Source organism: Ochotona curzoniae, unplaced genomic scaffold (genome assembly GCF_017591425.1).
Source record: "Ochotona curzoniae isolate NIBS_2020 unplaced genomic scaffold, NIBS_Ocur_1.0 contig_2688, whole genome shotgun sequence".
NCBI classification, from domain to species: Eukaryota; Metazoa; Chordata; class Mammalia; order Lagomorpha; family Ochotonidae; genus Ochotona; species Ochotona curzoniae.
Window position 1 is genome coordinate 7043140 of NW_024465553.1, and position 25868 is coordinate 7069007.

Genomic DNA, 25868 nt, shown 5'->3' on the forward strand with positions numbered 1-25868 from the left:
CCGAGCGGCCGCTCCCCGGAGCAGGTAACCGGCCGCGGCCTCGAGGCGCCTCCTCAGCGCGCGGGGGTGAGGCGGGGGCGCCGGCGGAGCGGCGTGGCGCCTGGGACACCGGGGCACTCGAGTTCCGCTGTAAAGGTGCGTTTTTCCTCGCGAGCCTCGAGCCGCCGGGCCGGGGTCTGGACTGTGTGTGTGTGTGGCGGGCGTGACAGAACACAGTCCTGGCTGCCCACGGCCTCGCGGGACGGCTGCCGCCCGCACTGTGTGTGTGTGTCCTCGCCTTCACTAGTGTCTTCGAACGTCGCCCCGGTCGCAGGTCCCTGTCCCCGCGTCTCCTCAGCGACACCCGTCTCGCCGAGGCCGAGGGAGGGTTGGAGGGCTGTGGAGCGTCCGTGGGCGCTGGGCGAGGCCGGGACCCCCGCCCTGGCCCGGTGTGGGGCGACCCCACACTCGCGCCCCTCGGGGCAGCTCCCGCGGGGCTCTGGCTTTCGCCGAAGGGACCCCTCCACGGCGGGGTGCAGAGCAAGCCCCGGACTCTTATCCAGAGAAGTTCTGAAACGTTGTGTCAGATGTCAGGTTCCCACGGCTTTTGCAAACCACAACCTACGCAGCTAGGTTTTAGGTTGACCTCTTCTTTCGGGCTGGGGTGGCAGTGGGGTCCATTTCCAGCTCTGCAGTGGTTTCCTTCATGGCAAGGGACCGCGGATGACCTGAGGGGCATAGTGTGTACCCCGCTAGACGTCCTCGATGTCCGGGTGTGGCCCAGGCAGGTGCCAAGCCAGAGACCCTGATTCCCTTAGAATCGTTAAAATGTAGCAGGTGGTGGCATTGCTTTTGTAATTAAAACATTTTCGGATTCTCCTGGAGACAGATAACAGTGTTATGTGTTAAGATTGTAAAAAGAAAAAAGTAGCCTGGAAAATATTCGGAATTTAATGGGAACAGTAACAAAATCCCGTTTACTCATTTAATTTTGTGATGTGTGACTTAATGGTTTCTGGCAGAAAATGTTCATATTGTTTGTGAGCTGGGAGCCCAGGTGACTTGCCTTTTATCACCTGTTCTGTGTTTTGTTGGTTTTTGCTAATGGTTTTTCCTTCATGTGTTAGGAAAAGAAACTTTGTAGAAGTTTATCCTGTGCAACCCCTCTGAGAACATTTTTTTCTCAAGTGTGTCTTGTGTTTTATTGGCTCCAACTGAATAGTAACGGCGTATGAATAAAACTGATGAGCTGAGAAATTAATTCAGGTTGAGAGAAAATGAGCTGGAAATTCTTGTGGCTCATTTGGCAGCGTTGTCTGCTTGGCAGTTAGAAATATTGCTGTCTGATTTTTCTGAAGTTCCTGTCAGAGTTAGAGCTGTCGGAAGCAGCAGTGGACTTGTGGCAATGAATCCTGTCAGGGTGTAAGATCATGCAAGTAAGTGTAGAGGAAGAACCAGCACGGGAACTGCCAGTATAAAGTGGTGGGGCGGGACAGCCAGAGAGACCAAGGAGGAATGTTCCAGAAGGAAGAGGAAGACTAGGGACAGAACATAACAGAAGCCAGGGAAGAAATTTTGTTTTACAAATGTATTTATTTCTTTGAAAGGCAGAATGGCACACACAGAGACGTAACACTATTGATTGATTGGTTTTGTATCTGTGGGTTCACTGCCCCAGATGGTTGCCATTGTCAGGGCTGGTTCAGGCATGCCATCTGGGCCTCCCATATGGGTGGCAGGGGCACCTGCCGTCTCCTGGTGCCTGCGTAGGTGCAATAGCAGGGAGCTGGCTCAGAAACAGAACAGCCAAGACTGGACCTGGATCGCAGTTTGGGCTAGAGAAAGTCGACATTGCAAGTGGCAGCTTAGCCCACTGTACGGTACTGCTGGTCTGGAGGGGGATTTTAACGAGGAGAGAAGTCTGTCTAGGAGCTCAGTGAGGAACTTAGGACTGCTCAGGAGTGTTAATGTTGGTAGTTAGGAGGTGGTCAGTGACTTCAGCACACTCGAGTGGCAAATTCCAAGTGTGAGCAGATGAAGATCTGAAGTGTAGAATTGTTTTTGAGACGGGAGATTTGGAGGAGAGCTGGCAGGGTGATAGGTCGGGGAGTTGATAATGAGACTGCCAGCTGTGTAGGGATTACAGAACTGCTTTAGGCTGAAGGGAGTCGTTGCCCAGCAGTGCCCCTCTCAGGGTGAAGGAGCAGGAACGGAGAGGAAGTGGCCGAGCATATAGAACTGTTGATAATAGGGTCTTTCATCTCCCTCTGTCCCAGCTGTAACTACTTACTTTAGGATGTGTTGGGTTCAGGTGTTATCAGCATTCACGTCACAAGTGTAAACTGCGCTGGGCTGTGTCTGCCCTGTGTTCCAGTGCCTGCCAGTTTCCAGCTTGCGCCCAAGTCACGTGGCTTCTTTCACGGCCGCCTCGGGGACTCTTCTAAAGACCTCATGCAGGGATTTTGACTAAATCCGAATCAAGGCACAGGTGTGTCAGGACCTTCACTTCCATTGTTGTGCAGTCAAGGGGCAGTGATCTTAGGTGAAAGTTGCTGGGTTTCACTTCAGGCTTCACTGACAGGTGGCTTAGTGTCTGTTTACCGTGGGAGGAATGATTGAAAGAGCATCTAGAACTGTCTTACTTTGGTGGTGGATGTGTAAACTGGTGCATTTTAGAAAACGTATGGCCGTATCTATTCAGATAAAACACGCCTAAGCTACATCTGAATATTTACTCAAAAAAGTTATGGGACATGCAAGCTAATATGACAGAAACCCCATTAGTGGCTGCTTAGGGATGGAAAGAAGGAGGAATGAGTTTAAAGGGACAAGAGGCTGCAGAGAATGGTGGACATGTTCATTTTGTTCATTGTAGTAGATTCTGTCACTGGTGTATACATCTGTTGTACTCATTTGATTGTATGTTTTAAGTATGTACAACTCAGGACTGGCATTGTGGCATGGCAGGTGTAGGCTCTGCCTGAGATGCTGACACTGTGTGGGTGCCAGTTTGAATCCCAGCTGCTCCGCTTCTGATCCAGCCCCCTTCAGGTGCATCTGAGAAAGCAGTGCTTGGGCCCTGCACCCACGTGGGAGATCTAAAGGAAGCTCCTGGCTCTCGGCGTGAGCCTGACCCAGCCCTGGCCATTGCAGTCATCTGGGAAATGAACCAGCAGACGAGAGATCCTCCCTCTGTTTCTCCTGCTTTTTCTGTAAGTCTTGCTTGTAAATAAAAACGAAAAAAAATGTGCAGCTTATCGTAAGTCAGTTGTATCTCATCATTGATGCATATTTTACTCCTTTAAATATTGTAGTTATCTCATCGTGCGAAGACATTATGAGTAATTTCTGGTTTTTTTCCATAAGGTTTTCTGTGTTTCTCACATGTTTTACCTCAACCATGTATTTCCCTAATTCTTAATTGAGACATTATTTCTTATGTATAAAATAGTACTTCTGATGCATCTCTGGGTTTGCATAATACGCAAAAAAACTCTGTACCCAACTCATGTTTGGGGAGCAGCGCAGCTTTTGAAGCTTCTTTGTATATTCCCTTTGATTTATGCCTTGTTTTGCTTTTCTTGATTTTCTGTATAGTTTTACCATATACCTAAGCATTCCTAAACAATGTGTTGTTCAGTTTTATCTCTTTGGGGTGCTATGTAAATGTAATTATATGATTTTTATACTTGATCTTACCCAAAAGCCCAAGAAGCGATAATTATATGATTTTTATGACTTATGCACATACTAATTTGTGTTATTTCTCCATGTTGATGTGTTATAATTTGTTTTTCCATTCTGTGACTTTCCTAGTATTTTTCCATCATTGTCTTGGTGGTTGTTTTCGGTGTTCATTTTAGAGATTTATACTTTTTGTTGTTTTTATCGTTCTAATCCACATCTCTGTGTCCATGCGCAGGGATTTCCCAGGCTTTTCCTTAAGCTAGGAGTCCAGTTGTAGGTTCTAAGCTTTGCTGGATAATGCTGTTTTTTCATGAAGTGGTTGTCCAGGTCTATACCTTCCCGAGGTGTATGCAAGGAGCAAGTTGGAGCAACCCTTACATTGAAGACATCTAAAAATGCTAAAATTAAGAAATTAAAAATAGGAATCAAATTGCCAAGATATAACAGAATACCAAAAGTATGAGAGACTAAAGGAGCTTTCAGAAATATATATTTATTTGAAAGAGAGAATCACAGAGAGAAAGGGAAGAGACAGAGCATTTCCACCTGCAGGTTTATTCCCCAAATGGCCACAGCTGCCACGGTTGAGCCAGGCTGAAGCTAGTAACCAGGAGCTTCCTCTGGAACTCCACATGGGCGCACGGACCCAAACACGTGGGCTGCCTTCTGCTGCCGTCCCAGGTTCATTAGATGGGAGCCAGATAGAAAATAGAACATCCAGGACTTGAGCTGGCACCCATATGGGATGCTGGCACCCATATGGGATGCTGGCACTGTAGGTGTCAGCTTAACGTGCTACGCCACAGCACCAGCCCCAACTAAAGGAACTTACAAGTCTATTTCTCTGAGAGGGCTTACTAACCTGGGATCTTGATAGGTTTGACTAGAAATTTGGCTAATTTGTGTTAGCCTAAGGATGGTTGAAAGTTAGCCCAAGGCTCATTTAAGGTACCCTGATGAGAAACTTTATGTCTAATTCTGGGATGTCATAGGGCTGCCTTGGTTGAAAACTCACTTTGTCTGTAAGGACACTTGCTTTGTGCCAGGTAAAGTGGGTGGGAAAAGCCTGCCTTTGGGAAACTATGACCACAGAGGAGAGCAAGTGGCTGGGAGTTTACACCAGTTTCAAGATGTGAGTCTTTTTAAAAGTCATATTTTCTTTCTTTCTTTCTTTTTTTTTTTTAAAGAGGTTGGCCATTGTGGTGAAGTAGGTTAAGCTGCTGATTGGGACTCCAGCATCCCCTATCCGATAGCCTGGGTTTAAGTCCTGCAGTCACTTCCAGTTCAGCTTCCTGGTAGTTCATACCAAAGGGCCAGCAGATTGTGTCTCAAGTGCTTGGGCTCTTGTGCCCAGTGTGGGACACCAGATGTAATACTGCCTCCCGGCTTGGAACTAGGCCAGGTCCAAGTTGTTGAACACATCTGTGGAGTGACCCAACAGATGCAAGAGCTCTCTCTCTCTCTCTCTCTTTCTTTCTGTGTTGCTTTGCCTATCAAAATAAATAAAAATAATCTTCTGTGAAAAGGAAGGAGCTAAGCAACATTTATCGAAATTATATTTCTTCAAGGTGTCTAAGCAGTGCCCCTTCATCTACCTTCGTGAAGGTGTGCAGTCATCATCACTGATCCAAAAGCATTGCTGTCGCACGGGGGATCCAGCCGACAGCCCAGCCCCCGGCCCTACTCCCCATTTGTACAATCCCCTGATGTACTTACCAAAATTCAATCTTTTTAACGAGTGTCTGTAGAGCTCTTTGTCATTTTGATTGGATTTGCCTAATGTTCAGTGATGTCGCACACCTTTCCCTGTGTTCTTTGGCCATCTGTCTTCTTTGAAGAAACATGTTTGAATTCTTTGTCCAGTTTTTTTTTTAAAGATTTATTTATTTTCCTTGGAAAGTCAGATATAGAGAGGAGAGGCAGAGAGGAGCTTCTGTACACTGATACACTCCCCAAGTGGCCGCAAAGGCTGAAGCCAAGCTGATCTGAAGCCAGAAGCCCTCTTGGGGTTTCCCACACGGGTACAGGGTCCCAAGGCTTTGGGCCATCCTCGACTGCTTTCCCAGGCCACAAGCAGGGAGCTGGATGGGAAGCAGGGCTGCTGGGATACAAACCAGCACCCATACAGGATCCTGGCACGTACAAAGTGAGGACTTTAGCCACTAACCTACCATGCTGGGCTCTGTCCACTTTTAAATAGGTATTTGTCAATTCATGGATCTGAAATGAGCTGGTAAGCAAAAGCAAATCTCTGGAGGAGTGCATTTCAATTTTGGCTTGATAAAGATCTTACCAGTAAAGTTTTATGGTAAGTCAATAATTTATGGTTGAAAACTTATTGTCTAGCTGCACAGGGAAGTAAAACATCCTGAACAACAATCAGCAGAAACAATAAATAACGGGGAATAAATATGCAAAAGGCTGAATTATCAGACATAGGTGATAAAACATTCTTATGCTGTAGTGTAAATTAAAGACAATATTTCAAGGTGTCCTCACAAAATTCAAGGAAAATGTGTAGTGTGGATTTCCAAAAAGAAATTTACACTTACCTAAGTAACTAAGTAATTTCATGAACTTGCTGAAGTTTCTTATATATCTGAAAGCATATGTATTTCCTAACTGTAGTTAGAACTATTTGTAACTTTTGAAATATGCAGTAATTAAAAAAAAAAACCCATTTGTTAAGTTTAACCAAAGTGTGAGCAATTAAGTGTAGCCTGAGAGAGCATGCAAGAACAGGCAGGTCAGAAAGTCATTCAGGGTGCAGTTGGGGGCAGGCTTTTGTCCTGGTGGTTAGGATGCCAACTCCTCCCCCAGAGTGCCAGGCTAGCTCTGGCTCCTACACTAGCATCCTGAAAGACACTATGCATTGTTCATGTGCTGGGACTCCTGCCCGCCTCCTGGGGAGTGAAGCAACAGATGGAAGATCTTTTTCTCTGTCTCTCCTTCTCTCCGTAAAACTGCCTTTCCAATGAAAATAAATAGATCTTGTTTTTAGATTTGGAATTTATTTCAAACTAAATCAAAGAACAGGGCAAGTGGCAATTTTAGGTTGTAAATTTATTATTTTTAAAAAAGATCTATATATTTATTTAAAAGACAGAGTTAGCAGAAAAGAGAGATTCTGCATCTTACAGTTCATTCTGCAAATGGCCGAAATGGTCAACGCTGGGCCGGGCCAAACTAGGCACCAGGAGCTTTGTCTGGGTCTTCCACGTGATTTCGGGGACTCAAGCACTTGGGTCCTTTTCCCTCTGTGCACTCAGATGCACTAGCTGTTGAACTAGTGCCATATGGGATGCAGCCTTCTTGACTTAACTTGCTGTGCCATAATGCTCACCACAATACTATGATTTATTTACTGATATCTAATGAGAGTAAGCATGATCGGTTTAACTTGTCTTCTGTTCTGCCAACAGGTTCCTAATAAAGCTGGAAGTTTGTATCTCTTGTTAAATATTGGAAACTGACTGTAATGGCAGCAGAATTTATAAAGAGTTGCTGTAGAGGGTGCTTCTACGGAGAAACCGAAAAACACAGCTGTGAGTTTTATTTTGACTTCAATAAACATTTATTGAGATCCTTCTTTGCTTTTGGAATTTTGTCATAGAAATATTTCCTTATTTCCTTATTTCCACAAGGAGACTGAAGCATAGGTAAACTAGCTAAGTATCCAGAACTGCACGTACCCTGGAGAGCAGGAAGGGGTGCATTCCATCCCAGACACACCCTGGAAAAGCTCCAAAAGGAAGACGTTTGCCCTGGGAGTCTGGGAAGCATTTATCCAAGTTGAATGGAAAGAAGGAAGAAAGAAAATGTGAGGCAAACATGAACATTATATCTGGATGGTATGGTATTAGCAAAGGCAGGGAGAGAGAGAGAAGTGTGTTTGGGCAGTGTAACTCTGGCCAGTGTTTAATTTATGTACAATGTATTTATTATTATTATTATTATTATTATTAAGACAGATTTTTCAGAGAGAAGGAGAGACATAAAGAAAGATTGTTCATCCAGCGGTCCACACCCCAAGTGGCCACAACAGCTGGAACTGAGCTCATCCGAAGGCAGAGGACCCCTCTGGGTCTCCCATGAGGGTGCAGGGTCCCAAGGCCTTGAACCTTCCTGAACTGCTTTCCTAGGCCACAAGCAGGGAACTGGAAGGGATGGCAAGCGGAGGAGCCAGGACATGAACTGGCACCCGCATGGGATCCCAGAGCATGCAAGGCGAGGACCTACTAGGCTATGTGCCATTCATGTTATTATGAATAAATAACCAAAGGGGAGGAGACCCATGACTTTATCAAACCGCGCTTGTCAAGGAATCCTGGAGGTATCTCTAATGCACGTTTCTCTTAGCTCTTAAGGCAATGACTAGAATATTATTTTTCTCTGAACTTTTCTTTGTATTAGTGGAGAGCAGAGCTTTGAGAGTTTCTGTTCTATCTAAATATGAAGGTTTCTTTTTTTTTAAGATTTAATAATTTTTTTATCAGAAAGTTAGATTTACAAAGAGGAGGAGAGACAGAAAGGAAGATCTTCCATCCGATGATTGACCGCCCAAGTTACCGCAACGGCTGGAGCTGAACCCATTCAAATCCATGCGCCTCTTCCTGTTCTCCCACATGGGTACAGGGTTCCACGGCTTTGGGCTATCCTTGACTGCTTTCCCAGGCCACAGGCAGGGAGCTGGATGGGAAGCGGGGCTGCCAGGACACGAACCAGCACCCATATAGGATCCTAGCATGTGCCAGGATCCACTAGGCTATTGCACTAGACCCCAAGATTTCCTTTTTATATGAAGATATTAAAAAAGTAACACGTAGATTCCTATAAATTAGTAGTTATAGTTCATTGAATCTACAGATAACGCTGCATATAGTTTAACGTTAACTCCAGGTGTCCCTTATCACCCCAGCTGAAGTAATGCAGCTTAGAAACCCCATATAAAATAAGTCATGAAAGCCAGGACAGGGTGAGTGATTGCTGCATGTCTAGGGTCAGTGTGCATTTTATTTCATGGTTTGGTAGAGGTCTGTGTAGACTTGGAGCACTTCATATATTTAAACCCATGTTAACCAGTCTTGTTCATCACAAGAACTGCCTATAGATAGTATCTTTACATAACTAGATTTTCCTTGACAGCATTGTGGCATTAACTGCAAAATAAGTTTATTTTCCATCTCTAAGTTGTGTGGGAGCAAGCCTCCTTAAAGACCTCTTTTATCGTTAGGATAAGTTAATAGGCTTTGGCAGTAGCAGGTTAACTGCTGCAAACCTAGCTGCACAAACGTAAAGTAGATTCCAGGGGTGCCTGACAGGACCAAAGGGTAGTTTACATTCCAGTAATGTATTTCAAAATGATTAAATAAGTACCTCAGTGTTTTAGGCTGAGATTATTATATGTCATATCTGCATCTATTTGTGATTCCCTCTCCCCATTTTATTGGCAGCATCTGGAGACAGAGACTTGAAAGCAGCAGTCTCAAACAGCCCCAGCCCCAGCGTCTACGTCCACCCTCTGACTTCTGCTTCTGCGAAGCCTCAGCTGGGCTGCACTGAAGATTATCTGCTTTCCAAATTACCATGTGACGGCAAAGAAGTGCCCTTTGTGGTGCCAAGGTTTCAGTTATCTTACATTCAGCCCAGGACACAAGGAACCCTTTCGCATCCGGAAGGCCTTGAAGGTAAGCAGCACCTTGCAAGAATTAAAATAAAACAGGTAGCATTTGCATGCTGTTTTGCTCCTTTATGCCTTTCATATAGGACATATACAAAACGTGATACTTTGCTTTTAGCATGTTTTGTTTTTGTCAGTAGGGAACTTAGTCCACAATGTTTCTGAAAGATCTCATTATGAAGTTGGCTCCTGAGGCAACACCTCTCTGTGTAGGTCTGACCTCATTTAAAGGGTAATATCCCAGGTGTTCCTCACGAATGTAGGAAGAGTAATACAGGAATTATTCTGTATTTGATCACCAATACAAGATGCATAGTTCTTACCAACAGTTTTCCAAAAGGCAGTGCAACGAGAACTAAAGAAACAATCCCTCCTTGCCTTCCTCCTTGCCAGGCTCCCTGGATTCACTGTCTGAATGCGGCACACATTGTAGGGGCCGATCAGCTAGTGGAGATAATAGGAATATATAGTTCTTTTCTGTTTCAAAAATTTTATTCCATTTGAACACTGTCAGTCCAAATAACTTTTTTCCCTTAAACTTGTATTAGAAAATGTCAAACACATAGAAAGGTGAAAAGAACTAAGCAGCGACTTCCTATGCATCCAACTGAACAAATTCTGCCATTAACGTTGGACTCATTGATTTGTCATGTATGTACCCACCTTTCCATTCTTCTATCCATCATTAATCCACTTTTTTGGCGGGAGGAGGAAGATTTTAGAGTAAGTTGAAAACAATGGTCTTACCCACTTTCCTGTAGCCCTTGACCTTTTGTACCCTAATCAACTATGTAAGATTATTTTTAAAATAATAATGAAGAAAGAAAAAGAAGAAGAAAAAAGTAATGTCATCTTTGATGCTACTATTGAAGGATTTCTTAATACTGTTAAGTACTATCTCATTGCCACAAAGACATGTAGCAGTGCTTGTATGTTAATTAACTGCTAGCTTATAGGATATACGAGGTATCCTAACATGACTAGTCACTTTGACAGGAATTTGATTCAGTCTTACTTTTCAGCCATGAGAGTCTTACTCAGTTATGAGATATAATAAACAGAAAAAATACACAAAACAGAAATATGTAACTCAGTGATCTATTAGCAGTTCTGTAAATGTGTTTCTCTTCTTTAGTCATCAAAGGAATGTGATTTAGTATTATTTGAAATAAAAAAAAATATTTTTGTTTGCATTGAATATGCCAGTTGTGTGTTGGCTAATAACTTGGAGAAAAGAGCTTTGTAAAACTTTAGAAACATTCGCTTTTAGGTTCTGCCAGGGCATCCTTTGACGACCGGAAGACAGCACTTTCCAGTTCACTCCAGCATGGCGCCGCCTACGATGTCTACAACCCCTTCTACATGCACCAGCACGTGTCACCTGACCTCGGCCGCCGCTTCCCTCCCCACTCAGACGCCGTGAGACTGTACGGATCAGGTGCGAAAAACTGCATGTGACACTGCTGTGTGTTTCTATGTGCAGTTTTCATTTCCTTTGGGAACATTCCTAGGAGTTGGATAGCTGGGTCTCAGTTTTCTTTTCTTTTTTTTTTCCCCCCAATTCTTTTTTTATTTTGACAATCTTTACATAGTTAATTTGGGTAAAAAGGGTCAAGGCCTACAGGAAAGTGGGTAAGACTATTACTTCCATATTGCTTCCTTCATGTATCTGAGGTAAAGGGGTATATTGAGGGAGAAGCCCCACCCGGGTTCCCACCCACCCCAAGTCCTGCATGTGGGGCATGCTCTGAGATATTCGCTGAAGTAGTTTCATTAGTTCACCAGTTATGAATTGCTGCCAGTCTCACCTCTCCAAACACGATGAGGTCGTTGAAAAATCCACTGATTGACATTGTCCATCATAGCGTCTCTATTTGCCTGGTATTTTGTTGCCAACCTATAGCTGAGGTGGTTGATTAACTTGTTCCATCTTCTGTCCTTTCATTGTTAGGGTTCTGAAATGTCAGTTTTATTTTCTAAGAACATTTTAAAATGCCATATGTCACTGATTAATAAAATTTTCAATATTTTTAAAGGTTTTGCTACACATAACTATCTCAGTCACTAGATTCAGGCATAATTCAGTGGTTTTTTTTTTTTTTCCTAACAGTAAATACTTTTTATTTCCCATTGTAGTTTGTGATTTAAGGGCCAGCAAGCTTCCTAGTCCCTCTGGGCTAAGCAAATCTATGTTTGATCTTACAAGTGCTTCTCAACGATTCATTCAGGTAAGCGTGCTTTGTACATTTAAATTCATGTGTCAGAAATCTGTAAAGTACATTAGGAATATGTATATTTCTTCTTTTTCTACAATTTTATTTAAATGATGCTTACATAGCTGATCAGGGTGGGAAGGATCAAGGTCAAGTAAAAGTGCGTGTGGTCATTGTTTCCAAGTTTTCCGTTTCTTTTTCCTCTGTCTTTACATTTCTCTGTTGGTATCTACTCAGGAATCTTGAGGCAGTTGAAATTTAAAATAGTATAGTTACAAGTGCATGTTAATTTATCTGTCCTTATTGAACATAATCAGCTAGTTATTAAAAATAATGCTTTTATGGTGATGTAGACTTTATTCACTAGTATTAAAATAGTCTATTTTTAAAGTAAGATTGAGAGGTTTTTTATTTTTTAAAAAATGGTTCTTTCTTTACTCAAATAAATTGCCTATTTGAAACTAGAACATAGAAAAGCAAAGTAAAAGATTAATTATATTCCTGTCGGTGAGAGTAGAAATACTGTGAAAATGTTATAACGCTTGGTAGATTATAATCCTTGTTTTTTTCCCATGTGAATATATATACAAATGTTTTAGAAACTGGAGATGTACTCAAGTATTGTTAGTTATGCCTAGAGTTGTGTTTTTTAGACCCAATTTTTTAACACACATCAGAATTATTTGAGAACTTTGGAACTACAGGCTACAGGCTTTAAGCCACAGCATTTCTGAGCTGGTATCCCTGTGCCAGGCCTGAGTTCACTTTTCTGCCACACTCCCAGGTGAACCATGCTGCTTCACAGGTGTTTGAGAAATAAATATGGCACATCCGGGTATATTCTGATTTTCACTGATAGTTCAAAATATGAACGTAAGCAGTGATCTCTTTCTCCTTGTTATAAACTCAAGTAAAAAAATTAACATTTTCCCAGTAATATACTTAAGATCTTTCTAGTAATGCACACAGAAAGCTCTTTGTCCCTGGAGTGTTTCCTACCAGTAGCTCTGTCAGAATGGTTAGCATGCGCTTTGTTACTAGGTGGATGCTGGGGCTTAAATGTAAGAATCCTTGAAGTTTGATATGTAATTTCTGATTAAAGAATTTTATTTGTAGAGATGTGACTCATTATCCAGTGTGCCCAGTAGTACTTCTTCAAGAAAGAATTCTCAAGGGAGTAACAGAAGCCTGGGTAATACTATTTTTATACTCTCAAAGGCATTATTTCTAGTTGATTGTAACTTGAAAGCATATGTGATAAAATAAAAAGGAAAAAAAGCAGAAGTGTCCTCTCCTCTGTATGCTGTACAGATGATCTTTGTCAGTGTACACACATGAATGCAGCTTCCTGAGAAAGTCAAGCTGTTAGTTTTTTTCTTTTTTTAATTTCATTTTATGACACAGTTCCATAGGCTCTGGGAGTCTCCCAAGTCCTCCCCCCATATTGATTTCCTCCATATTATTACAGCAGTACTGCTCATAACCAGTCATAATTCCATCATTGTGGGCATGGACCATGCAGAGAGTCCAACATCTTATTGTCCAGATAAGTTCAACAGTTTCATTGGGAGACCATCCTTGATCTGAAAGCAGAGCTGGCAGAATATCATCCCTTCCAATGAAAAGCCACAACACAAATTCAACAACAGGAAGAAACATGGACATTTACAACATCATAAAGTCAATTGACATGATACTGAATGAACAATGTGTTAGAAAATGCAAGTTCTTAACCACATCCTGTAACTACTTCATTGACATCTCAAACTTAGTTTATATATAACGGGCTGCCATAAACCTTAAAATGGTTATAGGGTACTATTCAGCTGTCTCGTGTCTTTTTTCATATTTATATTTAGCAGCTTATAGTATTCAAAGTAGATTTTTACTGCGCTTCGTGAGTTTTAGGATTGTTCAAACAGGCTTATAACTCTAACAAGCCATATGTTATCGATTGAGGAGCAGTGCAGTTTTAGGAGGGATGTGCAGAGAAATCTTCTACCTTAGTGAGGAGTAACTGATCTTTGTGTCCTACCTAGTAAGGTATATGGCAGTCCAAGCTGGCTTTTTCTTGTATGTTCTAAGCTTTCCTTATTGTTCTCTCTCTCTCTGTCTGATGTAATTTTGGGGGCTCCGGAGCGACCCTGATGGTCATTGCAAGAGAGGGTGGGGAGCAAAAGTTGGAGCTACGTAAGGACCAGAAAAAGCTCCTCTCCAGAGTCCCGGAGGAAGTTTACTGTTCTGTTTCTGAGGCGTGCTCAGGGCTCCTGGCTGTTGTTCTGATGTCATTAGACCCTGTGAAGAAGGATCTGGGCTGCTTCCATCCCATTTGGAAGATCCGATAGGGAATGGTTGACCTCAGAGTTCTCGGCCTATGAGGGCACTCCAATTCGCTGTGCTTTCCTTGGTGGTTGGATATAGTCCTTGGTGCCCATACTGATAGTCCTTGGTGGGGATCCCGGAGTCTCCGGGGTTGGGATACAAGCCTCCTCCTCTCTTCATGCTCCACTCTGAAGTCCCCTCCTGCTCTGTTCAAGCTGTTAGTTTTAAAGTATACTAGTTAGGGACTTGCCAGAAGTATATTGCTAAGGGCTGCATACATGTTATTTGGGAAGGTTTTTTCTCAAGTTTTATCTTAAATCCTGCAGATAGATATTTTGGGTTAAAATCTTAAACCACATCAGCTTTATAACATGTCTTCCTCCAATTAAACTCTTGGAAGCTTAGACTTGTTAAATAAGGAACTTTGAAAAATAATTGCAGCATTTTTCAGTTGTACTGTTCTCAAAGCTTAATTGCAGTAGACCCATTGGATGATATTTCGTACCTCTTTGTCCTTTTACAATTCAGATACAATTACTCTATCAGGAGATGAAAGAGATTTGGGAAAATTGAATGTGAAATTGTCTTATAATTCTTCAGTAGAGCAGATATGGATCACAATTTTACAGGTAAATTGGTTAATACCAATTGTTATTACATCATTGAATATTTAGAGCTTATGACCACTGCTGTTGTACTCTTCTGAGGAATGGGCCAATACAAGATTTGAAATATTAGCTTCTATAAAGAAAATAGTATTCAGTAAAGTCTGTAACAAAGTCCATTAATAGATGGGAATGTGTGTATTTCAAACCTCTAGAGGAAAGCTGGTGTAACATTGTAACCTAGAGTATCTAATTTATTTTAATATAAATTAAATACAAAAATCATAGACTCAGGTTTGTTTTTATAGTTCTTACCTAAACTCACTTACTCAAGAAATACAGCACTCTTATTGTCAGTCCTTAGTAAAATCTAAGCTGCATTTGGTGTTTTTTTAGTGCAGAGATCTAAGTTGGCCGTCTAGTTGTGGCGATGCCCCTACAGTGTCTGTGAAAGGAATGCTAACATTGCCCAAGCCAGTGCACTTCAAGTCTTCAGCCAAGCCTGGGGCGCATGTAAGTGGCTGCTTCTGCTTGGATGTGTTTTCTGTTTTTTCCACATTCATCACTTAACATTCATGGAAAGAAGTAAAATAAGAAAGTGGGGTTTTTTGGGGGGGCGTGTGGGGAGTCTGTGAAATATGTATCCTTGCTTCTTAAAGACAGTTTTGAAATGTTGGATATGTCATCGTCCAATATTAAAATACAGTTTAAAGAGAAAATTTTAATCATTCAGGTATATAGATTAATAGTACCTAAGAAAGAAACCTCTATTTCTTTTATGTAAGAGGAAAATGTCTACCTTTTTTTTCCCCTGCTCACTTTGTCTGAAAAGTTTTGCAATTGCAATTAATTTATTTTAAATACTTTTAATTGGTATAACTTGAGAAGTTCACCTGAGTTAGGTTTTGTAGATTATAGTTTTCATACTGGGTATTTGTTCATTTTTATCTTTTGATGTGGTTCAAAGGTAGTGTTTTGCTATGTACATGAGAAAGTATATTATATTATAAAGAAACATAATTAAAAATAAGGTAATACAAATAATTAATAAATACAAAAAACTTGCTATTAACTTTTAAAGTGTAATTATGAATGACAGGAAAGATACTTTAGAACCACAGATGAAAAAACATCTCATTGTCAGAAAGTGTTTAAATCTGGTGAGCATGGTATTCACATGAATTTGAATTTCCAATTAAAAGGGTAATTTGTGGAATTAAGAAAACTGCTATCCAGTATAAACTCTGGGAAAAACAAGTCATGCTCATTGTCATTTTAATTTTTATTTTAAAACATGAGAAAATTAAATATGTTGTTGACAAATCAACCTTCTCTTATTTATGCATTTTCTGGTTTTGGCCTTTTTTTTTGAAGGCTATTGAATTTATGGAAACTTTTGTATTTGCTATCAAACTCCAAAGTCTACAAACTATAAGGCTTGTGTTTAGGATTCAGACTCAGACTCCCAGGAAGAAAACCATTGGTGAATGCTCCCTGTCACTCAGAACACTTAGCACGCAAGAAATGGATTACTCGTTGGCTATAACACCACCTTCAAAAGTTTCTGTAAGTGATATAGGGTGCCATGTGAAAAATGTTTCATATTTGTAAAATTATCTAAAGGTTGGGATTTTGTATGTTGAAGACTATGGAAAGCTCTTGAAAGGCAGTATTAAAAATAACGTTCTAGAAATGATTGATTAAAGGAATGAGCCATTTCCCTGCCTTCACTGGAAAATAACCTCAGAATGACCTTCTCCCATCACACTCTTTTTGCCATTGTTATTAACCTCAAAGTATGAAAATCTTTAAATTATTAAATTATTTTCTTTTGCAGTACATTCTTGGTAACTGATAACTTAGAATCATGCACTCCAGAACCAAAGACTGTCCTACACTGGATGCAGAAAGCTGTTTTCTTTTCGGCTAAGTTGCCAGCTGGGACACTCCTAGCATGTTGGAATGCCTGGGCTTTATGCTCCCCCTGAACAATTTCAGCTTCCTGCTAGCACAGACCCTGAGAACAGACAGGCTGGCTCCAGTAGTGGGGTCCCTGCCACCCATGTGGGAATCCTGGATTGAGTTCCCAGCTCCTGGCTCCTGTGTGGCCCAGCCCTAGTCATTAGGGCCATTGGGAAGTGAACCAATGAGTGGGAAGAAACTCTGTCCATCCATCTCTCAAATTAATTATTCATTAAATTGTGAGTAAACAAAGTTTTCACCTTAAGAAATGTTGAATGTTTTAGCAGATATGTTTACCTTGTTTGGATGTTATGTGTACATGAATTAAAACACAACATAGTATCCTATGTATAATTTTGTGTGTCAGGAAATTTTGAATGTTATTAGGAAGATTACCTCTTTAGGTAAACAATGTGTGGTAGAGTTAAGACTCGAACCAGACTAGTTCCTGACTCCCCGACAACTGGGCTGTATGAAATTGGACAGCTCTTCACTGAGGTCGGCATGACCAGAACTCAGGCTCGGAGCTTGGTGTGAGCACTGGGCACTCAGCAGTGGTGAGGTCAGGTGGCCATTGAGTTCGTAATAGGTCAAATTTTCTAAGTAAAATACAAATCCTGCATATGTTTATAATCATATATATTGACCATTTCAATGTTTCTGACATTATTATAAATGTTGTCCTGACATGGGAGCTGTATAATTATCAGGAATTCATAAATAACTCAAAAATAGGGTTCAGGCAGTAGTTTCCAGAAAGTGTCAGGTCTCATAAATCAGTCAGCTCTGTAGCTAATGCTTTTTTCCAAAAAAGCTTCAGCAGTAAACACTTCATTTCAACACTTTTATGAGCAGATATGCAACTTAATCATTTTTAAAAGTTTATTAAGATTATTTGAGAAACAGAGGGAATTGGGTGTAAAGGATGTGAGACAAGAGATCCCATCCACTGGTTCACTTCACTAGCTCCTAAAGTATCTGACACTAGGCCAGGCTGAAGCAGGAAGCCAGGAGCCCTGCCCAGGTAGGTCTCCCACACAGATGGCAGGAACTTGGCTACTTGAACCATCATGCGATGCCCTCCAGGGTGCACATTCGGAGGAAGCTGCAATGAAGAATGGAGCCGAGACTCCGACCCAGGTGCTCAGCTGTAGAACGTGTCTCCGCTGGCATCATTGCCGCTAGGTCAAATGCCTTCTCCGGTTGTGGTTTTTGAAATAAGGAAATATACAGTACATTAACATCACCCGTAGTCACCCTACCGTGCAGTAGAATACCTGAATTTCTCGCTCCTGTAACTTAACCAGTTAACCTTTCCCCACCCTGCTTTATCCCCCTCTTTCCCCTGTCTCTGGTAACCACCATTGTACTTTTAACTTCTATGAGCTTATTGATTTTTTTTTTATTCCACTTTTCTTCCTGTGCTTGCCTTTTTCACTGAATAGTGACCTGGTCCAGTATAATCTGTACTGTCACAAACGGCAAGACTTAATGTTTCTTATTATTGGTTGAGTAGTACTCCAATGTCCATGTGTACCATGTTTCTTTATCCATGGAGGGACACTTAGGCTGTTGTAAACGTGGGAGAGCAGATGTCTTCCACAGAGTGATTCCATTTCCCTTGGATTTATATCCCGCGGTAGGATTAAATGACACCAGACTGTTTTTCCCTGGTTATACTTGACATTTTGTTGTTGATTATTCCAGAAATAATTTAGAAAAAGGTGACACGTTATTGTATTTTATGTCTTCCCATAGTTTTGTGCTTACTAAATATAGTCAGTACGTTAGTGCTGATAGGAATTTTAATGTTTTGATTACTGAGATTGAAAACTATCCTGAATAGTTTTTCATGATCTGAATTAATGTCGTGGGATATAAATTAAATTTGTGAAGTAACATTAGCAGGTAGGAAGTGAAAAAAACCATTATGAAATGCTACTGTTTGAGTGTGAACTCTACAATTGTACCACCTTTAGATGTTTCACAAATGAATTATGAGCACAAACCCATAATAAAAAATAAAAATTTTTCATTCATCAGTTCCTTTGTGTTTTTATACAATAAGTAACTTTTTTTTTCAAGCAGAAAGAAACTTTTGTTAAGTTATCAAACATTTTATTTTGTGTATGGCTACCACATTATTTCCTTTGAGTTGTTATTTCATTCTCATTCTGAGTAAGACCAAGGCAATAAATTTACCTAGATTTAAAAGTAAGAATCTGCCAAAAATAAACAAAATTGACCATCATTTTAGACTCTTGCAAGGGAAAACTTACCTGCACAGTTGAAATTCTGCTTTTTAAGCAGTTCACCTTTTATTATTTGTCTCCTGATTCCTTATGGCATGACCAGTTTTAAAACACAAAATCATGTTTTATGAAAATATGCAGTAAGCTTCAGGCAGTAGAAAATTATGTTTCATTTGTTTTTCAGTAAGCTATTAGTTAATTATTGTGGGATACTGAGTAATTATCAAAAATAAACCCCTCCAGAAAGTCATCCATCTATTTTATAACTGTATTAGAATCAGTACTACAAAAGGCTTTTTTGTCCATTGTACTGACTCTTACTGAGTAAGATATGTAAACATCATGTTCTTGCTTTATTGCCATTCTTACACTTTTCAACACATCAACAGTAATGTTTTTGTATTTGGACAGCTTTGTGCTGCTTTTATTTTTCATTCAAGACTCTTGGGATAAACAGGAATAGACTGACTTGTGTTGAATTTCACAGACAAAAGAGCACTTTGCTTCTACAATTGGTCCACAGTACTGAAGAGCAAATCTTGTGTCTTTCTCTCTGTTTGTCTTTTTTTATGCACTGATTGCCTCAGATTCTCTGACCTTTTCCTTATTGTTTATTTCCTCGTGACTTTAGTGAACTTCCTTCTTGCCGGTTTCCTTCAGCTGGCTGCCGTTGAACACAGCAATCCAACTTTTAATCCATAAATCTGTCTCTGACTTTGACAATACCTACTCTCATTTCTATACTTAGAAGAAATAGTGATTCATATTTATAGCATTTTTACCATTTCCTATATTGCTTTAAAATAATTCAATCAGCTATGCTTAATTATTTTGAAAGTAAATTCCTTCGGGATCATTTGAGTGGTATTTTTTCCAGGAATACTACTTAGAAGTTTTACTAGTTTCTAATTTAAATTGACTTTTGGTATCACTGATGTTGAAGATGCAGTGTGCATATGACTTTTACGTTTATAATCTGTGCAAGTGAAACACCTCAAATGTTAGATTCTGAGACAGTTATTTACTTTTCATATTTGTGTATTTGGAGGTCAGAGTGATCATCTGCTGGGTTGCTCTCCAAATGGGTACGCTGGCTAAGGAGTGGCAGACCGCCCTCTTCCCTGTGGGTGACAGGGCCTATACCTGCTGACTCGCAGGGATGTGAGTGGCACACGCAGCATCCTAAAGGCTGGGCCCCATGTCCACCCTGCGTTTGTCTTCTGAACCGTCCCTTGTGATTCTGGGTGACAGTAGAAAGGACAACGCTTTGAGAATCTCTAACCGAAACTTAATTCCCAATTACCAAATGACACTTTTTTGATATGCAGGTTTGCCATGCAGAACTTCAAGTGGGGACTTGTTTTCAAGCAGTAAATAGCAGAATTCAGTTACAGATTCTTGAGGCACAGTACCTTCCCAGCTCATCCACACCTTTAACTTTGAGTAAGTATGTCTGGTGCAAAGTAAAATGTTTAAAAGGTGTTAGTGATGCAAAGTTGGTTTTTTTCCTGCAATGGAGATTAAAACCTTAATTTTATTATTTTACTTAAATAGTAACTTTCAAATACTTTATCATGTTTCTAATTTGGGCCATGTACACATCTTAATTTCCTTTCTCTTGGTTCCTACTCAGCTATAACCTGAATATTCAGTTCATCAGTTCGTACAAGGTGCATGTCCAGAGGACTCTCAGATGTGCTTCACCGGCCTCGTTTGTATTCTCTGCCTCTCTGAGCCTTTTGTCGGATGCTCTGCTAACCAGCAACTTATTTTTTTATTAAACCTGCAAATGTCAAAAAAAGAAACAGAGAAAGGAAGAAAGAAGGAAAGAAAGAAAGGAAGGAAGGAAGCAAGAGAAAGAGAGGGAGAGAGAAAGAGAGAGAGGAAGGAAGGAAGGAAGGAAGGAAGGAAGGAAGGAAGGAAGGAAGGAAGGAAGGAAGGAAGGAAGGAAGGAAAGAAGGAAGGAAGGAAGGAAAGAAGGAAGGAAGGAAGGAAGGAAGCTGGTCACTCTTTATTCTTACAGCTTTACTCTTCTGTGACATTCAGGTCAGAGGGGGATTGAATACTTGAGGCCATAGTAGTTAATAAAAGGGTTACTTTTTCTTTAATAGTGAATTTATATTTTACCTTTATATTACATTTTAATAAAATTATATAAATCAACTTCTTGTTTTTAGGTTATTTTGTGAAGGTGGGAATGTTTAGCTCAGGAGAGTTGATTTATAAGAAGAAGACACGCTTACTGAAAGCCTCTAATGGAAGAGTAAGATGGGGAGAAACTATGATTTTTCCACTTCTACAGAACGAAAAAGATATTGTTTTTCTCATTAAGCTCTACAGTCGAAGCTCTGTAAGAAGGAAACACTTTGTGGGCCAGGTTAGTGTGGAGTTTTTGTTTAGAATTGTTTCCTTCTATTTTTCTGTGCATTTAAATAATTGGTCTTCAAAGCAAACACAGGATAAAACTGAATATGATTGAAATATAATTATTCAGACCTAGTGCAATGGCTTAGTGGCTAAATCCTCACCTTGCAAGTGCTGGGATCCCAAATGAGTGCCAATTCATGTCCTAGCTGCTTTGCTTCCCATCCAGCTTCAAAGCCTTGGTCCACTGCACCCATGTGGGAGACCCAGAGGAGACTGCTGGTTCCTGGCTTCAGATTGGCTCAGCTCCAGCCACTGTAGCCTTTTGGGAAGTGAACCAGCAGAGGGAAGATCTTTCTGTCTCTCCTTCTCCCTGTAAATCTGATCTGCTCTTCCAATAAAAATAAAACGAATCCTTTTTTTAAAGGAAAAAAAATATAATTCTTCAGGATTTGAAAGTAGAAATCAGCGTTGATATCATTATTAACCTGCTGGTTCATTCCATGGGGGTGATGTGGACCTAAGTGTTTAAATCAAGTTTCTTAAAGCTTTGAATGTCAAATTTACTTTAGTGTTTCAGAAAATGTTATCTAAAGTGCCATAAATGATAAGTATTTTTTCTCTTTTTAAAATCTTTTTAAAGATTTATTTATTTTATAGAAGCTACTGAATATTTTCCATTAGCATGAACTGAACTGTTATCATTATTCAAGTTAAATAATGCACTGTGTTTTTTTTAAAAAAAAAAACAGGTTTGGATAAGTGAAGACAGTAATAACATTGAAGCTGTGAACCAGTGGAAAGAGACAATTACAAATCCAGAAATGGTTGTTATCAAATGGCACAAATTAAACTCCAGTTGAAGACTTCACAGAGTAATGCGGTGAAGAACTTGGCATGAGTTCAGACTCTGCCAGAGGAAAAGACATGCCGATCCATTTATTTATGAAGGACATAACTACAGTGTATGATGGGGTTTGATAGAAAAATATATAAAACATAATACATTTTATCAGATAGCCAAAGTGAAGTAAATATTTTAAAATGGTATGAAAACAGATGATCAAATAAAAAAGGATAGTGTTAAGGAAAATGAAATAAGTTATAAAGCCTGTAAGTAAATTAGTCCCAGATAGTTTTTTCTCCATCGTGATTTTGCTTTTGTTTTTTAAGCTTTGCTTAAACCTTCACAGCCGGCTCCGTCAAAGCCTCTGCATTCTAAGAACTCTAGGAGATTTCAGGACTACCGTAGCACTAGGTCTGTGGAACAGCTCTCGGCTCCACCGATGACTTCCTGCTATATATATGTTTTCTCTCAGCAAAAATGAATTGAACCATTTCAACTATTTTCTCTACTTGAGGAAAACTGTGTTGTGCTTTATATTTTTCTTATAATGTGTAGGCTTTTACATAGCCACTTGGCAAGCTGTTTGTCACCAAGAAACTTCAGGAATAGAAAGCTGTGTTTTGACAAGCATGAATGAAAACTCCAGAAGGTTGAAGCTTAGAAATCCAGCATATGCACATCTTGCTGCTTCCTTCCTTCAAATATTTGACATTTTGTTTTGTTTGGAGTTGAAATAATACTATCATCCATGTGGTCCCTCCTAGTAGTTAGCATGATTAAATAAGCTGAAGTGGAAAGATCAATATTTTGTGATAATCACTTGCTTATTTTTATAAGTAGTTTAAATATCGACTGCTTGTTCCATAATGCATCATATTATTTTCACATGTTTTTCATACTCATACCTACAAATGCTGTGCAGCAGATGTTTTCTTTTGCAGTTTCCTTTCGGGGAGTTGTTATACCTTAGTATATGGGGATCATTTCAGCTTAACTGGCGACAAAAGGTGAAAGTGAAAACAATAGCTTCTTGAAGAAATAAATCGCATCAGCCATAATCACAGAAATGTGCTTCATTTTTGCTAATAAGTAGACCAAGTATTCTTAGTCGTCTATTTTTTTTTCCTTTCTTACTTAGTCCCACGCATGCTAAGAGATAATGATATTTTAGCCCAGAAATACACATTGCTATTAAGTAAGCTTACTTTTCCAGGTCTATGCATCTCATTAAAAATTTGCCAAAGAAACCTTGGGATCTTGTTCTCCTAGATACTGTTTCCTTAAGATACACAGTGTGCATATTTTACTCCTCTTTTGCTTCTGTCGCCTAGATTTTTATGAGAGTTTGGTGTTTCCTTTGGTGTGCCGGGGAAAGTACCAGCTCCAGTGTTTGTTATTATGGGGACACTTTCTAATGGCCTCATTGCCTAAGCTGTAATATTCCGAGTTAAATTTCAAATGCTTGAAGTTCTGGCTGAAATACTGAGAGAATTAAGGAACTGAACCCATGAGAAATATGTACATTTTGAAGTAGATTTAAGGTCTTAAGTTATTAAAAAGGATTAATGTAGCTTTCCAAAATTGAGTTCTGTTTTGTGGATGATGAGCTGCCTTAAGGTGAGTACTGCCAACGTGTTTGGTAATTTCAGAATAGAAAGAAAATTTTTAGAGTTAGTACTGCTTAATTTTAAATGTTTTGACTATAAAAAAAAACTGGTCTCTAAAAGAGTGGTTATCATTAATAACTGTATTCACAGGACTCTGATAATGGCAACAGATATCTGGAAGGAAAGTGATAAAAAAAATGATTCTGTGCTAACCTGAATCACCAAGTGAGGTACATGTTCTCATGCATGTTATCCATGTCTAGTCGTTATCGATCTGATTCTCACACTGTGAAATTCATCTCTGGGTCATCATCCTTCAGTTTCTGAGGAAGGAGGATGCTGAAAATACCTTCCCATCACGGTGGAATAGGTTTATTTTTTCAGAAATAAATTTGGTTTACTGAAGCTGTAAATTGTCTCATTTCAGCTTAATTTGTAGATTTTTCATTTATCTTGCTTGCACAAGGTGTGAATTCCTGGTATGAGTGTGTCTCTGCAAAGGTGCTTATTTGGGAAACTTGGTTCCCAGGGTGGTGATATGGAAGATGATGGTTCCTTTAAACAGTGAGACTCGCTGGGAGGCCCTCAAGTCCCTGGGGGGCGGCCCTTGAAAGGGACTAAATTCTGGTGGACGCTTCTGAGGGTGGTTGTGCTAAGAATGACCCATGTGGGACCCCTGAGCTTCACGTTTTGTGACACAATCTCTTCCTCCCACATGTGCTGCTGCTGTCGTGGTGCCGTCTGCCTTGAGATCCCCACAGGAGCCAAGTGGGGCTAGCATCCATCCCTTGAGTCACCAGAGCCATGAGCTAAGCGACCCTCCTTATCAGGTGTGCCTCTTCAGGGACTTGTTACAGTATATACAGTAAGCCATCGTTGTTTGCCCTGCGATTTTTAGGAAACTAAAAAATATTTGAGGTGTGAAGAAAAATGCTTTAAAAAGTCGGGTAAAGAAAAGATTAAATGCAACTGAAAGAACCAGGAAGGATTTGGTAGGTCTGTGACTCCAAACAAGTAAGACCAAATAGATTGGTTACACTTTTACTCATATCTAACTACCTACCTAGTAGTCTTACTTCATTTTCCTGGTCAGCTGACTCACTGTGAAAACAATTGAGTTCATACTCCTCTTTAATCCATCTGCTCCTTTCTTTACTCTCACTAGATCTTGTTTCATAATCACAAAGAGCGCCACGCATTCCTTTAGTACCTATCACCCTGTCCACAAGCATGTTTTAAGGAGTGCTGGTGAAGAGTCCAGTCCTCCACACACATGGTTGACCCTCAGGAAGTCACCTCCCACCAATACCACCTCTTTAATGTAAACTCAGGTGAGGATGAAAGGGGTTTGTTGTGAATGATAGAAAATGCTTCTCCACTATGCCTCTCCAGAGCTGTTTCAAGGGACAAATAAGACGAAAGACTTTCCTATTGCTCTCCTCATGAAATTCAGGGAATAGTAGGTATTCCGTGCCAGGAACCAAAGATGAATATTGATAGATTATTTATATCAATGTCACACCTTACAACTCTGATCTGTGTTTAACCACTATGTTCAGAAATGCATATCCCTACTAGATTCTGAGCCCACGTGCTTCTCCAACTGCACTGTAACATCATCATTTGGAGCACCGTGCTCGCTCTGTGTTGGCCTGCTGCTGCCCTTGCATTCTGCTTCAATCCTTTCTTCATCAAGCAGGTTCATGTGATATGTGACCCTGACCGTCACACCTTAGATCCCATTGCTTAGTGGGTAGTCCAAGATCCTTAACATGGATTTATAAGGCCTTTGTTGGGGAGGAAAAACATAGCTGCCCCTTTCATCCAAAGGGAGCCTTTGGGATAAACCAATGAGTGACCAACGGACAGGAGAAAATGTTTATAAATATTTACATGCAGGAGCATCACAGAAATGCACAAATGGAAGAGGTAATTAGTCTTAGGGGCTTTTTTAAAAGATTATTTTTTTAAAATTTTATTTGTTTTTGTTTATTTATTTTGGAAAGGCAGATTTACAGAGAGAAGGAGATACAGAAAGATCTTCCATGCATTGGTTCACTCACAAAGCGGCTGCAGCAGCCAGAGCTGAGCCGATCAGGAGTCAGGAACTTCTTCCGGGTCTCTCACATCGTGTAGGCTCCCAAGGCTTTGAGCCATCGTCTGCTGCTTTCCCAGGCCACAAATGTTTCTAGAACATTTTTATGTACACTTACAGAACTCCTCTATTAACTAAAAAAGGAATACATTAGCAAATCACATGGTTTGGAAGGAGAAGTCTTCGAGTTTTATGTAACCTAGAAATGTAATTGCTTTAAGAACAATCCAAAAACCGATTTCATATCAGGATTAT

The 25868-nt window shown here is 40.3% G+C and overlaps 1 protein-coding gene across 2 annotated transcripts; it reads left to right on the top strand.

The window, feature by feature from the left end:
* Nucleotides 1–7107: 7107 nt before the first annotated feature.
* On the top strand, nucleotides 7108–23918 carry TC2N (tandem C2 domains, nuclear). 2 transcript variants are annotated; one of them, XM_040975149.1, is made up of 11 exons: nucleotides 7108–7211; nucleotides 9120–9353; nucleotides 10617–10784; nucleotides 11483–11574; nucleotides 12676–12751; nucleotides 14410–14510; nucleotides 14883–14999; nucleotides 15861–16052; nucleotides 20029–20143; nucleotides 20878–21077; nucleotides 21817–23918. In XM_040975149.1, exons 1-11 carry the CDS (start codon nucleotides 7145–7147, stop codon nucleotides 21925–21927), a joined length of 1473 nt encoding a protein of 490 aa, XP_040831083.1. In that variant the 5' UTR covers nucleotides 7108–7144; the 3' UTR covers nucleotides 21928–23918. The 2 variants fall into 2 exon arrangements, with proteins under 2 accessions (XP_040831083.1, XP_040831084.1); XM_040975150.1 differs by lacking the exon at nucleotides 15861–16052.
* Nucleotides 23919–25868: the final 1950 nt, after the last annotated feature.